This window comes from Nelumbo lutea, chromosome 5, assembly GCF_056320005.1.
Source record: "Nelumbo lutea isolate HS-2025 chromosome 5, American lotus-T2T, whole genome shotgun sequence".
Taxonomy (NCBI): Eukaryota; Viridiplantae; Streptophyta; class Magnoliopsida; order Proteales; family Nelumbonaceae; genus Nelumbo; species Nelumbo lutea.
Window position 1 is genome coordinate 4,885,689 of NC_142688.1, and position 14,769 is coordinate 4,900,457.

The 14,769-nt window shown below is 35.4% G+C and overlaps 2 protein-coding genes across 3 annotated transcripts; one reads left to right on the plus strand and one right to left on the minus strand.

The window, feature by feature from the left end:
- Positions 1-560: 560 nt before the first annotated feature.
- On the plus strand, positions 561-8,165 carry LOC148849960 (uncharacterized). Of its 2 annotated transcripts, XM_088943442.1 has the most exons (8): positions 602-728; positions 945-1,057; positions 1,534-1,572; positions 2,612-2,680; positions 3,984-4,029; positions 6,469-6,562; positions 6,965-7,022; positions 7,868-8,165. In XM_088943442.1, exons 1-8 carry the CDS (start codon positions 677-679, stop codon positions 7,916-7,918), a joined length of 522 nt encoding a protein of 173 aa, XP_088799568.1. In that variant the 5' UTR covers positions 602-676; the 3' UTR covers positions 7,919-8,165. The 2 variants fall into 2 exon arrangements, with proteins under 2 accessions (XP_088799567.1, XP_088799568.1); XM_088943441.1 differs by lacking the exon at positions 1,534-1,572 and having other exon boundaries at positions 561-728; positions 2,645-2,680; positions 7,868-8,160.
- A 3,070-nt stretch (positions 8,166-11,235) lies between these two features.
- LOC148849961 (actin-depolymerizing factor 5-like) lies at positions 11,236-14,433 on the minus strand. Its single transcript, XM_088943443.1, has 3 exons — positions 12,360-14,433; positions 11,894-12,153; positions 11,236-11,731 (listed from the first exon to the last, which is right to left on the minus strand). Exons 1-3 carry the CDS (start codon positions 12,378-12,380, stop codon positions 11,578-11,580), a joined length of 435 nt encoding a protein of 144 aa, XP_088799569.1. The 5' UTR covers positions 12,381-14,433; the 3' UTR covers positions 11,236-11,577.
- Between the last annotated feature and the right edge of the window lie 336 nt (positions 14,434-14,769).

The window sequence follows — 14,769 nt, forward strand, 5'->3', positions numbered from 1 at the left end:
TGGGAAGGGATGTGACTGTGAGGTCGGTGTGAAGAGCGCTATGTGAGTAACATATTCCAATTCGGAGCATTCAACCTACATAGTTCTCGGTGAATTACAAAATGATACCTCAATGAAGCAATCAGGCGAGGTTCACCCCTCCAAACTGAATTGGGATCTGCTCTTACAGAGCGCACCTCTCACTGACCTCACAGCACATCCCTGCATTGGTAACATAACATCTATAAATAATCAGACCCGATCTGCTCTTCACACATGGCGCCTCACACCGACTCACAGCCACATCTCACCATGCATTAGAAACATCTCTCTTAAATAATAACGTACAAGTACAAGAAATGTTCCCAAATGAGATGTGTCTATGAGGTCGGTGTGAAGCGCACTGGGTAAGGAGCAGATCGGGTCTCATAAATAATAACACAAAAGTATGTGAGGTTGGTGTGAAGAGTGCTGTGTGGGGAGCATATTCGGATTCCTCTAAACCCCGTTATGCTTTACACGTCAACGAACTTTTGGCTACATACCGAAGACTATATAAAGTCTTGGTCGGAAAGCTCCTCGTTTCTTCCATCCTTTGAACTTCTAACCGTTGGTACTTCTCTTGAGTCTTGAAGAAGAAGAAGAAGAAGAAGAGAGAGAGAGAGGTCAATTAATCAAGAAGAGGAGGAGGAATAAGATGGGATTTTCGGGGAAAGCAATCGAACTAGCAAGACAAGCTACTAGCCTTGGTAAGAGACTTCTCTCAGTTCTTTTTCCTTCCAGTCTTCCATAGTCCATATCAATTTGATGGATTCCAATCTCAGCCTGGTGAAGTTCGTTTTCTGCTCGAATTTGTTCCATGTCGTTGAGATATGGAGATTCATGTGCTATTGAGTGGACTTATAGGATTGTGATTTTCGGATTACGTGCCTTGAGGTTACTTTAACACTCCATTGGTCTTTTAGGAGTGCTGGTGTCATCTGTGCTAATAATATGGAAGTTATGGACATTGTTAAGTGGAAGTGATTCACCAGTCGTAGTTGTGTTTACTGGAAGCATGGAACCGGGCTTTAAGAGGGTGAGTTGCTATCGTGTAACAACAATACGGCGAATTTCCCCGCCTTTTTTTTTTTTTTTTAAATTTTCCCTAAGCATGTTAACTAACTTTGTGGTAACAATAAAAGTAAACAATTAGAAAGAACCTTTTACAATTTTTATAATGTGAATTATGTTTTACAAGCTAATGTAGATTTTTTTTTGACCTTTTGCAAGCTATTACTTTCATTTAATGTGTTAACTTTAAGGTTCTGTTTTCACTTTAACAACATTCAGTGAAAACCCGTATATTATGCACATTCTCATTTTCATGTCATTGTATATGGCATGCATATTTGTAACAAACTTGTTAATTTATTTACTTTTCATGTGCTTATCTTACTCCACAAGTGATTTGGTTTTGACTTTCTTTAATGTAGTATTTTTTTTACTTGTTGGGTTGTTTATGATTGTACTTCTGCTTATGCTCTCTCTGTCTCTCTCCCTCTCCCTTCCCAGGGTGACATATTGTTCCTACATCTGAATAAAGTCATGACAATGCCACAATGAGTTGTTTAACATTTTTTAGAAGGTAAGAAACTTCATTTGCATCAGGATAGGAAGGAATGGGTGTACATGGGAGGATGTACAACGGTGTACTGAAGCATGATTTTACAGCCCAAACATCTAACAAGAAGTATGACTGAAAAGTCTGACTCTCTTGCGAAAAACTACCATAAATTGAGCATTCACTATAAAAAAAAAGGTCCCACCACACCAGCTAAAGCATTAATGGGAGGGCAAGAATCTGCACACTTCTCCTTTGCACTCCCATGCATTTGTACTAGTGCAAATGAAATTGCACTGCAAACAAATTGAGCCTTGATTTCATTTAGTGAACTAAGGTGCAAGTCTGACATCCACAATAATTTATTAAACACATCAATGGGAGTAGATATGCGCATTTATTTTATTATTTTGTGTTTATTTAAAGTGTTATTATTTAAATCCAGTTTTATATTCTTTGCATACATTGAATATCCTACATATTCTAAGAAGAGTTGTTCAACAAAATCAGTAGGCCTAATGACATAAATATAGTTCATTCATTGGCAGAAAGCAAGAACATTTCCTGTATCTGCTTGCCTTTATCAAGCTGTCCACACCATGCATGGCATCCTTGAAGTCAACAACATTTTAGTGTTGTCCATATTTCTTCATGAGAGTTAAAAGAGGGATAAATATATTGATTTCAAAATCCTTGTCACAGAAGCTCCATGGCTGAACCAAGTTTGATTTCCAGAGCATGGGAATTTTTTGATTAATAGCAACACCAAGTTTCACTTATTTCAGCAAGTTTGTAGTTGAAAGTATTATTCAAAATGTCACTTTCTGGGAGGCTTTGTTTACGTTCTATACTACATTTTGTTTGATATGGCTTATAATTAATGTATAAAAGTTCATGATTGGAAAAGAGTATTGTTTTATTTTTCCTTTCTTTTATTCCTTATAGTTTAAGGCGTAGGCCTGCTTTTGGGTCTTCCATTTTTGCCTATCATGCCACTTTTTCTTTTCAAGCTGATGTTTCTTTATCAACTTAATAGGTTTATTTGTTCTCAATTCATTTCAGGGACGGGATATTCCAATTGTTCATCGTGTAGTTAAGGTAATGCTTACGTTCTTCCAAATAATATCCTTGTGGCTTTGATGCATTTAGTTAAAGTACTCTTTGATTTACATGTGCCCAATTAATCAAATAATATGACTTATCGGATAGATCAGCCTTTGTTTTGTTGGCAAAGATTTTGTTTATTCTGATTTCTTTCATAAGGAATGTCATCTTCCTTAATATGAAAACAGCAACTCCCTTGATGAAAGGGCTCAATATTTTATGTGAAGTTAGACCAAGCAACACTGCTTTAACAACTCTTCAGGGGATGGGGAACCAGCTAATAACTAGAACTGGTTTTATGGATGGATCTAAAAGACTTTTCTGATATTTAAGTACAAAAAGTAAGTCATACAAAATATAAATGTTTACAACCAATAACTAGATTCTCTTCAACATGCCCTAAATTGAATTATGGGCTGAATTTGGAAAAGTTCCCTTCCCCTCTTCAGTGACCTGTTTTCAATTTGGTTGACTCAGTCATTTCAATTCAGGAACTCACAATAATGATTTTGTGCTTTTGACTATTTTTACTCAAGAGGCTTTATTAATATGGTAAAAAGTAAAGGTAACCTCTACCCATCAATGATAATGGAAAGGGGACAATATAAAACAGTCCTCAACACTGACCACTTCTATACTGATGAAAAGAAACCCTGCCTCTCTATTACCTGTTGAAAAAATTTCTCCTACCAACTGCTAACGCAAGACTATCTGCTATATGTTGACAATTAGCAAACCTTGGTATGCACTTGACTCGGTTACTTAGTGTTTGGTAAAAGGAATTGATTCCTCAGTGACCACCTATTTTGAGGCATTTGGGAAATCACCAATTTCTCCAGAAGCTCATGTTGGGTAATGCCATTTTCTCCAAAGAATCAGTAGGTGTTTGCATATTATTGGCACAGGTTTGTCATTTTCATGTCAGAAATCACTTCAAGAATTGCCCCTAATTCCAGGATGCTATCTACCTCAGTTTTGAGAATTTCCCCTAAACAAAAATAAAGAGTGACCACTTTATTGATTTTTGAAGAATTGGTTTACCAGTTGCGATTTCTCAGGGTGGTTTGCTGAACTGGCTGATGCAGCGAGATGAAAAAGTGGAATTGGAAAATTGATTCCTCTTACGAAACACCCGAGTCATTAAGCAAGCCTTAAATAAAAAGGTCACATTTCCTTTAAGGAGGGAAGAAAATACATTATCTGATCATCAATTTTATGTATTTTATTTTGATTATCACTATCAATGTATTCTGTCTGCTGGTTTTTGTATTATCCCATTAAAATTTTCTTGTTGTAGGTCCATGTAAAAAGGGATACTGGTGAAATCAACTTTCTCACAAAAGGTACTTTTTTTTTTTTTCTGCCATTACCACTTTATGTTCCTTTAAGGTGCACTTATTCGTGCATATAATCAGTTCTTGAAACAAACTACTATGGGCCATTTTTCTTCTTTTCCTTAAGGGCATATTTTCACGCTATTAATTATGCTATGCACATCAAATGTAAAGGTAGTGTACTTATGGAACAAATAAATAAATAACTAAATAGACCCTTTCTGTTTCTATGCCTTTCTTTTAGCAGACTATGATAATCAGATATGTTTGTGAAAGGAAAGAAACTTGCTTTAGTTAATATGAGCTACTGCTTTCACTTCAGATTCTAAATGTCCTGTCAGCAGAGGAAAGGAAATTGTTTTTTGTCATGATGAGAGATACCACATTTATATGTCATACATTTGATGGGGGTAAAATCCATAAATAATAGTTATGAGAATATGATGAGTTTTATGCTGCCTTCATGATTTTCCCTTTTTTCTCCTTTTTTTTTTCTTTTAAAATTTTGACAAGCTATTTGAGTGTGAGAATGAACCCATCAAATATAATCAGATAACAATTGAATTCATGTTGATGATGAATATAACCAAAAGCAGTGATAAAAGTTTGAACTTGGAAAGAGAAGAAAAGAAAATGGATAGAGAAAAAGCCAACTTGGATTCTATTGAGTGAAATGGTTAGGGGAAAGAGATTTTGTTTGATGGAACATAGATGAAAGGAGAGAAATAGAGTTAAAATGATAAAATAAAGAAAATGAGTAGTGAAAAAAATTGGATGCCGTGTAGGGTTAGAAGATATGGATTAAAATAGGGAAAACATGTCTTGCTGATGTTATGCAGTAGCCATTTCAAGATGTATTCCAACACCAGTGAAGCAGAGGAGTTCTCGGAGTAGGAAGTATAGTATTTAAAATAAAATAATATATTAAAAGTCCACCATTGTATTTGACAAAAATGTTTAATAAAAAGGAGGGTGTATGTTCCTTTTTTAAATTAAATATAAGCAATAGATACACCATGGTTTCTTCCCTTATTAACATGCTATACACTGTGAACTGAAGTGCTTTGATATAGGCAATCAACAATTCCATCCAAAAAGAGGTACCAATTGGGAGTATCTTTGAAATGGAACCACTTCTGACAGCTTAGTAGGAATCAATTTGGTGAAATTCAAATAACGGACTTATGGGAGTGAAAACAGAAATTAGGTTCATGTTGGCCAATTTGTTGAAATTCAAAGGAAGTCTACTAGAACACAAAATGGGGAAATCCACTAGTTTTGAAATTCTGTTCCATTACAGAATTGGATTGTGAAGTGAAGTCAGAATCCAGAAACTTGCCAAATTGGTCTTTCAATTCCATTTCTACTGTGATCCAGACATCCTAAACTTGTAATCGCTCTAATACTTCTGCTATTATCATTTCAATCAAATATCAATATTAATTAGAGAATGACCATATAGCATTTACTTGTTTTAAGGATTTTCTATTGGAACTGTTTTTCTTTTTTTTTCAAGTCTCTAAATTTACTCCAGTGGAGTGGCATAAATACCTTACCCCTCTTAAGAAGCTAAACAAGAGGATGATTGGCAGAATATACAAATGTTCTATGCATTCTGAAATAGTGAGAAAAATAAATGGCCATTACTGGAAATGAGGAAGAAAAATGCATCCTCAAGGAAGCTTGATATAGAGCAGGTCAGCGGCTTTGAAAGTGAAGTAAATGAATACCTGCCTAGGTGGTCACTTGCAAAATTTGCAAGAGAGTCAGCCACGGATTTCCCTTCATGTAGTATGTGTGTAACCTTTGGGCTTTACAGTAATTGCAATGTCATATTAATATTGAGTGCTGTTTTTCATAAGTGGATCGAGTTATATTTTTATTTATTTTCCCAAGTGTCAAAGGTGTAAGACAACTTCACCAGTGTGAGCTTATCTTACACTGCCAGTCCTAAGTCAGGATGAAGGAGGATTGTGTCAAGTTCACAGCCGGCTCTAAAACATTTGCCGAACTCTCATGATCATGGATCATGATGTCACAGGTGTAACAAGCTGATAAAAAAAAAAGATGTCACAGGTGTAACATGTTAGCACTCTCTTTTATTAGAAAAGATTAGAGGTTTTAGATAAATGAGCCAAAGGCCTTCATTGCTGCTGCTTTTTTGGTTTATGTCTTGATTGCTCCCCTTCTGGTATATTATGCTTCTTAAATGGTAGATAGTGGTAAAAACATGAGGTATTTATTGTTCCCTTCAGCTGCCCGGCATAATATGTCCATTTAATTATAGTTTCCTGACCTGTAGATTTTTCACTTTCAGATTCAGTTCAGTTACTCCATGCAATGACCTCTTGCCTTTTCTTATCTATTTGCTTTTTTCCCTGATTGTGTTCTCAGTTCATTTGTTTCTTGGATATAATGTATGCCATCTCTGTGTGCTATCCTTTTCAGGGGATAATAATCCATATGATGACAGGTATGGAGGAATATATGCCAATGGTCAGTTATGGCTTCAACAACGTGATGTCATAGGGAGAGTTATTGGGTAAGGATTTCAAGTTCAAAATAGAGCCATTGTTTATGCTAGCAGATTGTTATGGTTGGTAGTAGATAAATAAGATTCATTACCATCTACGGGTACAATTTGTTTACATGTAATAACCAATCTATTGATCCAGGCATCCTAAATGGGGCATGGGATAAATTTACCTGATTGGAGGATGTAAATACGGGATAAAGCTTGGTAGTTTTTTTTTTTTCTTGAAAAAAGACAAAGTTATCTTTTTTCAGGTAATTAGAGTGTGGTCTGATTTGAGGGCTAAGCCTCATTTAGGAAGTAACTGTGGATTGAACAGTGTGGGTTAACATCTTCTCAATTTTTGGTCCTGTATTTCATTTCATTTATTATTACTTGCCTTCTAATATTGCTTATATGAATATGTTGCAGGTTTCTGCCTTATGTGGGTTGGGCAACTATAATTATGACTGAGAAGCCTATAATCAAGGTTTGGTAATTGGGGCATTTCTAGATTGCTTCAGCATTTTTATAGTTTAATTTTTGTTATCCAACAATGCTTGACATAAATAATACATAGGAAGCATCTCTGAGTTAATTATAGTTTTCTTCTCTAATTACAAGCTTATACTCGTGGTTGAGTTAATATTTCATCTGATTTATAACCATAAACCTTCTTTGGGCATTCATTTAGATTGGTTTGTGATTCTGGAACCACAAACCCATGACTATAGAACCACAAATATCTCTAGTTTTTGAACATTCCAAAACCTCATGTTCTCAACCAGGAAAGAGTTTTTTGCTGATGCAAACATGATGCCATGGGTGAATTTATACAAAACACACTCCTTTGGTTACATGGTTCAAAACACCAATTTTCACTTTGAGAACAGTTTTTCTCCACCACATTACAGGTTTTTTCAACCACCAGTAGAAAACCGTACTATCCTGAAACAATGGTTTATTAGATGCAGGTAGTTTGGGACACAGCAGTCAATGAACCTAGGGTAAAATTTCTTAGTTAGAGAAGATAATTATCCTCATGCTATTGCATTCTCTTCGGCTGGTTTGAGACAACATTGTGACTTAATGGTTACAATGGTTAGTTCAGCTTCCTCGAGTCTGGGTCTTGTATGCTGATATACTGTTGTTATATGGTGAAACCGTAACTGTTCTAGCTATCAGATATTTGACCTGCAATCTACTATTTTTTTAGCATTAAAATAATAACACTTGCTTGCATTGCATACTGGGTAAATCAAAAAAAAAAAACATTTTTAAAGGAAATTCACAAGTGTGCCTTGCCTATAAGTAACAAGTGCATTTGTTTTGCAGTATCTACTAATTGGAATTTTAAGTTTGCTGGTTATTAGCTCGAAAGAGTGAAGTGAATTGAACTCTGGTTAGTGCCAACTGCAAATGGATCATCTGTAGCTTCTTTATACTGAAATCATGGGCTTGTTGGTTTAAAGTTACGGGATCTACTTTCCTATTCAAATGAGGAGATTGAATTTTCCTTTTTCAAAGTATGCATGTCAACAATTTTATTCTGATGTGCTAATCGTTAGCCCATGTAATTTTTCCAACTGACTGAAATCTGAAATATTCAATGCCAAAATGCAGTTTAAGCATACAATCTCCATTTATTGTCCTTTTTGTCATGAATTTGGATTGGCGAAAGGAAAAAGAAAAAAAAAAGAAAAGAAAAACTAATCCTAGTCCTTATAGATGGTCTACTCATTAGTGGGTTAAGGGCAAGGTCTTTGTCGCAAAAACAAAGCTCAGAGGCCAAGGCCGCATTTGGCATTCCTTATTTTAAGGACTTATTAGCGGGGACTTGTGTGATGTATGGGATTTGTTAAGTGAAAGCTAAACAATGGAAACATGTAAGAGTATACAATTGTTTTATATTTTTAACTTTTTAAATAATTAATAATTATTTATATTTTATATATATTATTTTTAATAATTTTTTTACAAAACAAAAATAACAATAATTAATTTTAGCTAGGGATTTTCATCAAACTGATGAAACCGACCAACCCAAATTTCTAGTATTTCTAGTTGGTTTTGGTTCAACAATTTCCCAACATGATCATGTTTGATCAATTTCGCTTTGGCCATTTGTACACCAACCAAAATCGAACGACCTAAGCATAGATATATATTAATATTTTATATTTTAAATAAAATTTTTAATACGAAAAAGTGGAAAATTTCCCATATTTCTTAGTTTAAAATATTTTATATCATAAATTTATTTTTTTAATAATGACACTGTAATTTTTAATTTTAAATTGATTTTTTTAATTTAAATCTTTTGAATTGATCGGCCAAACCGAAAATCAATCCAAACCAATACAACATGAGTTGGCCGGTTTTCACTAACGGTCAATTATTTTCAAGTGACCAACTCCCTAACTTGACCAAGTCGATTTGGTTGGAAAAACAACATACAATTGAACCGAATCAAACCATCTTGTGAATACTCCTAGTTTTAGTTAAACTTGTAGTCAAATATCTAATAAATAACAATAGCTTAATCTCTAATAATATTGAAAAATTACAGCAAAAATACACATTATTGAAAATATCTTGATAATGAAAATACAATAAATAACTAATAAAAATACAATAATTACAAAGATACTCTAAATACTAAGAAATATATTAAATTAGCCAATAAATAGTGTAATCTCAAATAATAGTTTAATATCTGATAAATATTAATCAATAAAATAGAACAAAAATACAACAACTACAATTAGTACAAAAAAAATTAAATTTAAAAAGTTAAATAACAGTAGTTTAATCTCAAATAATTATTATATAATTAGTACTAAATAGATAAAAAGTGTGGAAGAGGATAAATAGGAATTAGGAGAAAATGGGGGATGTAATTTAGGAGAATCCACCATGACTACGAATATCTGCTGAGACAGGGAATTGGAGATGACTTCAGTGCTGATGATGTCGAGAGATTTGACGGACAGCACCACAATGGGTGAGAAGAGACCAGTGGAGTTGAGGAGAAACGGTTTCCTTAACTGAAAATGCCCCCACCGAAACCCCTCTTCCTTTCTCTTTCTTCCTCTCTGATCAATAGATTCAGGATGTAGATACCCAGCACATACGAGCTAGACGATGTAAAAACCTTGAATGAGGTAGATGTAGATGACATAGATGGTAACAATGGTCAACAAAACAGAGGGGGAATCGCAAAGAATACGTTTACTTCAAATTATTGCCGATGCTGCTTTGTATTACTGGAGCAATTAGTATTTTAATGTCTAAGTTTTCTTCCTTTTTATTTGAAAAAGGAGAGAGGGAATTGAAAAAGCATATGCTGAAGTACAGTGGGTTTAAACCTAGTCTTCAACACCTTGCTGCGGTAGAGAAGAGGGAAAAGAGAAGGGTTTTAGAAGAGCGCGTGATTCTGGTTGGGCTGATGTGAGAATTTATCAATAACATCGAAGGCTGTGAAAAGAAATGAGAAAGAGAGAGACCAAGGGCAAAAGGGATATTTCATCCTTCTGTTACGATTTAATAATGATGACAATTGTAGGAAACAGAAGAGATGGTTTAAGACAATAGTTAAAAAGTAAGGGTATAGTTTGTCAATTAGCTAAATAGTAGGGGTAATTTAATATATATATATATATATATATTAAGGGTAAGCAAATGGGTAGATTCTACCTAGAACCAAATGAACCGACCTCAACATTGAACCGACCCTACCCAATCTGTTATAGGGTAGTGTTTGATTCCAAAATTTTGAAACTGACCCTATCCAATGAACCAACATTGGTGGAACCTACCTTGAACTGGATTTGCCTTGAAATAAATCCTAAAATACTTTTTGGGGATGTGAATATTTGAACCCAAGCATTGGTGGTGAGAAAGGTCATGGTCTCACTTGACCATTGAATTACTTCAGTTATTTGATCATTTGTTTTCATTTTAATATTTGAATGTTTATAATAATTAATGTAAAAGATAATATTTACAAAGTTTAAATTAAATTATAAGTTTTGAATCACATAATGATAATCTATATATTAAGTTACTCAGTTTAATCAATAAAAATGGCATAAGTTTTAAACTATATATTATATTTATTGGCAATCAAGTTTTTAAATAACACACTTTTTTTGGTAGGGAGTAAAGAAAGAAAAAATTTTATGGGTAGACTCTGAAACCACCAAAGTCAGAACCGACTTTCATAGGATAGGATCTGGTTCCAAAATCCTGAAACTGACCCCCTAGGTTCCAGGATCTGCCATGAAACCGAATGGAACCAACCCATTAGATTATTTTTGTGGTTAAAAATTCATAAGGGCATTTTAACAGCAAAAAGAAGAGAAATCCTAAAATATAGAAATGCCAAATGCAGCCTTAAGTGTTACATCCACTAGGTACATGGTAGCTCTGTGTAATTGACCGTGAACCATGAAATCTCTTTAGAGATTTGAATGATTTGCTAGGATTTGGGCTTGGGCGATTGGGCCCTAATCAAAATTTTAACAAATTTCTAAATCCAACTCGAGCCAAATTACAGCTCTACCAATCACAGGAGTAGGACGAAGCATAAACAGATAGATTTGGGATTACGAGGCGATTGGCGCTATTGATGGGTGAAGGGGATGGCGTTGTTGTGTTAATTACTTAATTAATGCAATGAAATCTTGGGAGAAGCTTGAAAGTAATTGGAAAGGAGCAGAAGCTTGAAAGTGTTTTTTGACTACTTGCTTAAACATGCTACAACACATCTTATTTGTACAGGTTAGCAGCGGATCAGCTCACATCAGTGTTAAAAGGAAGAAAGGAAAAAAAAAAAAAGGAAACATTAGAAAATTCAAGGAACTGAAAGGAAAACTGTTAGAGTAGGACATCCAGCACTGCGATTGATCATTGATATAAATATTTAAGTTATTAAATATGAAAATGAAGAGGAACAAATTGGTTAATTAGCTGCCCTTCTCCTCCTCCTTCTTCCTCTTTCTGCAATCTGCAACCAGCAACCTGCAATCTGCATGCATGCATCTCTATCTATTGGCCCTGTCTCTAATTACTTCAATCCCCATTTCTGTGGGATCCGTGGCCTGAACTTCGTAGTGAACACCATCAAGCACTCTCCTCAGCCCGTCCTTGGAGGTTGCATACAACATTTTCTCTCTTATCCTTGAGGCCGTCGGAGCCCTGAAATTGAATCAGCCACATTTTCTTTAATTTCATTCTACAGAATACAAAGACCCCGTGTAAAGTAGAGATCCTAAAGCCGTCTTCTGTTCTGGATCTTATAATTACTGAGAGAGAGAGAGAGGGAGAGAGAGAGGGAACAATAACAATTAATTGACAAACCATGCAATAAAAAAGATCTTGCTCTTCCGGCAGTTATCAACGGTGACGAAGTCAAAGTCAAAGACGGCATATCGACAATCGTCATCGGGGAGGGATGCAGCCATATCGTCGTAGCTCTCGGCGGGCCCACCAACCTTGTCGACGGTCACCAGTCTCGATCTCTCGTCGATCTTGAACACGATGTACCGGTGAACCTTCTTCCACTTCAATGCCATGAATGAGTTCCTGCACTCATCCGTTACCCACATCCCGGTCGTCGCCTGCTTATCGTGAATGTTACAACACACCACCAGAAACCGGATCGTCATGAATCATAGACATGAAACAAATTAAGAAACACATAGTCCTTGATTAATTCGAAAATTGAAATCGATCCACATCCATCCAATCAATCTTAGAAAGAGAACAAGTGAGTCGGTCGATATGATTAAAAAGCAAGAATTTGAATTAAAATGCTATGGATTACCATCTTGTAAGCCATCGCCATTATTGTAGATGCAGTCCGGAGGAGGATTGTCTGCGGCGCTTCGCTGCACCGCACCCTGAGAAACTCTTCTGTTGCCACAGAAGAGTGGTTGCGTATAGATTATTATATATACATACACGCATGAGGATTGTTGAAATGCCACTGACTTTAATCTCAATTACAGATCCTTTTAGAAAGGATCTCCTGTATATGAAGCACGAATTTGGATGGCCACATTACACATGATAGTCCTTTGATAGATAAGAGGGATGGTGGCCCACTTGATGGACAGCAGAGATGATCGATCGTTGATGTTATGTTCCAACTGCAGACAGAAGTGGACCAGACTCCAGAGTGCGAACCGAACCGTCGAGCTAGGTCGGTCATTCTCCTATTCTGACCCACCCTCTCCAGGTCCAGGGTCACACCTGTTCCAACTTCCAAATCCGGTCGGGCCGGGCCGCGTCATCTTTTCCCTGATCTGATCCCTCCCTCGACTGTCGGCTGTCGCCACACCTTTTTCTCTAACCTCTTGGCCATACATACAAACAAACATATGTGGTCCAAGAACGATTAATGGACAAATGGCCCTTTGATGGTATGTACGGTGATGATTCATCGCATCGCATGATCATCAATTTTTTTTAGACGGAGTTTGAGAGTGATTATTTGAAAGATAAAAGCTTTTAATGTAATCCAACCTAAAATAAGTATTTACAAAAAATAAACCAAAATTTGAGATTCTTTAATAAGCGTTGTTTCTCAAATGCAAAATTTCACCGTCGGTTTGTATTTACATTCATTTGTTTTCAATGTAAAATAATAAAAGCATATCGACCGATATATGACTGAAACTCATAGATACGGTATCTATACGTCTTCAGCATGATGATGAAAAGGAACGGTACAATTGATTTCGGATTATTCCCTGTGCCAAAAACCCTAAGATACGATATGTATTGACCCGTATGTATGACAAAATTTTAAACCTTGATTTTTTATATATATTTACATTAATTCTCATATAAAAACACCCTCAATGCTCCATCAAATTTTAAACACAACCACTGACTTTATAATGACTTTTATATTAGGATTTTTTTACCTCAATCAAACGCAGACTTAGTGGAGAAGAATTTGGTGAAATCTTATGATAGAATTTGATGATGATGTAGAGAGTGAGTGGCAACATTAATAATAGGGTAAATGAAAGATAGGTACCCAATACTTTCGGGTAGTAACAGTTAGGTATCTGAGTTTTTAACTGTAATACTTGAATATCCTGAATTTCCAAAAATAGACACTTTGTTACTATTCTATTTCCCCACGATAATTTCTCACATGGACAGAAAATAATAGATTCAAATTTCCAACGATAATATTCTTTGGTGATGATTTTACTCAATAGAATGATATTAAAAATATACGAGAAAGATATTTTTGACATTATATAATATTTAACTAACGAAATACTAAGGAATAGATCCAAATGTCTATTTTTGAGAATTTAGGATATCAAAATATTACAATTAAAAGTTTAGAATAGCTATCTGTCACTACCCCAAAATACAAGTTACCTAATTTATCATTAATAATATCTTCAAAGGCTGAGGGTATTATTAGAATTTACTGCGTGTGTAGATGTGTATGCAATTTTTTATTTATTTTAGTGCAGCAATGTGGACTCCTCTTCAAATCTTGTGGAACCACAAAAACAGACATCCCAGTCTCCTACCTCCATCCCCTCGCCGCACCAGGACTTGACTTCCTTGGCGTAAAAGTAAAGTGGGGGAGAGGGAAATCACAACTTTATAGAAAGAAAGAAAGATAAAGACGAGGTACATGCATGTACATCATAGCAGATCATGAGTAGATGAAAACAAACAAAGAGTAAGAGACCAAAAGCAAAAACAAGCGAGAGAGAAGCCCAAGAGATTTAAGTGTTTACCGGACGACCGACAGTCCTCCACTCCAAAAATCCAAATGGACCCGAACCCACATCATCAAAAGCTTGTGGAGACTGCAGTGGGCGGGAGGAAGGAAATCGATGCCCATCTCCATCTGGATTTTGTCCAAACACCAAAGTCAAGCCTCAATTGAGCTTTTCCTAAAGCCTTCGAGGGTGGTGTGTACAATCCACAATGAACGTGTGGTTGACAAATTAAAGGCGCAAACCTACAAATTAAAATACATTCATTTCCATAAATCTTATAATGTTGAAGAAGCATGGTCCCCCTTTAGCCTTTAAAAACCCTAAATCTTTTCTAGAAATCAAGGTGATGAGATAAGGACTATTGAGCTTATTATTTATTTTATTTGTTTATCTTAATGAGAGAAGGATGACTATAAATCACAAAGGAATAGGAATAGAGTATCCACAAAGGCATATCATATACACTTGCAACGACCA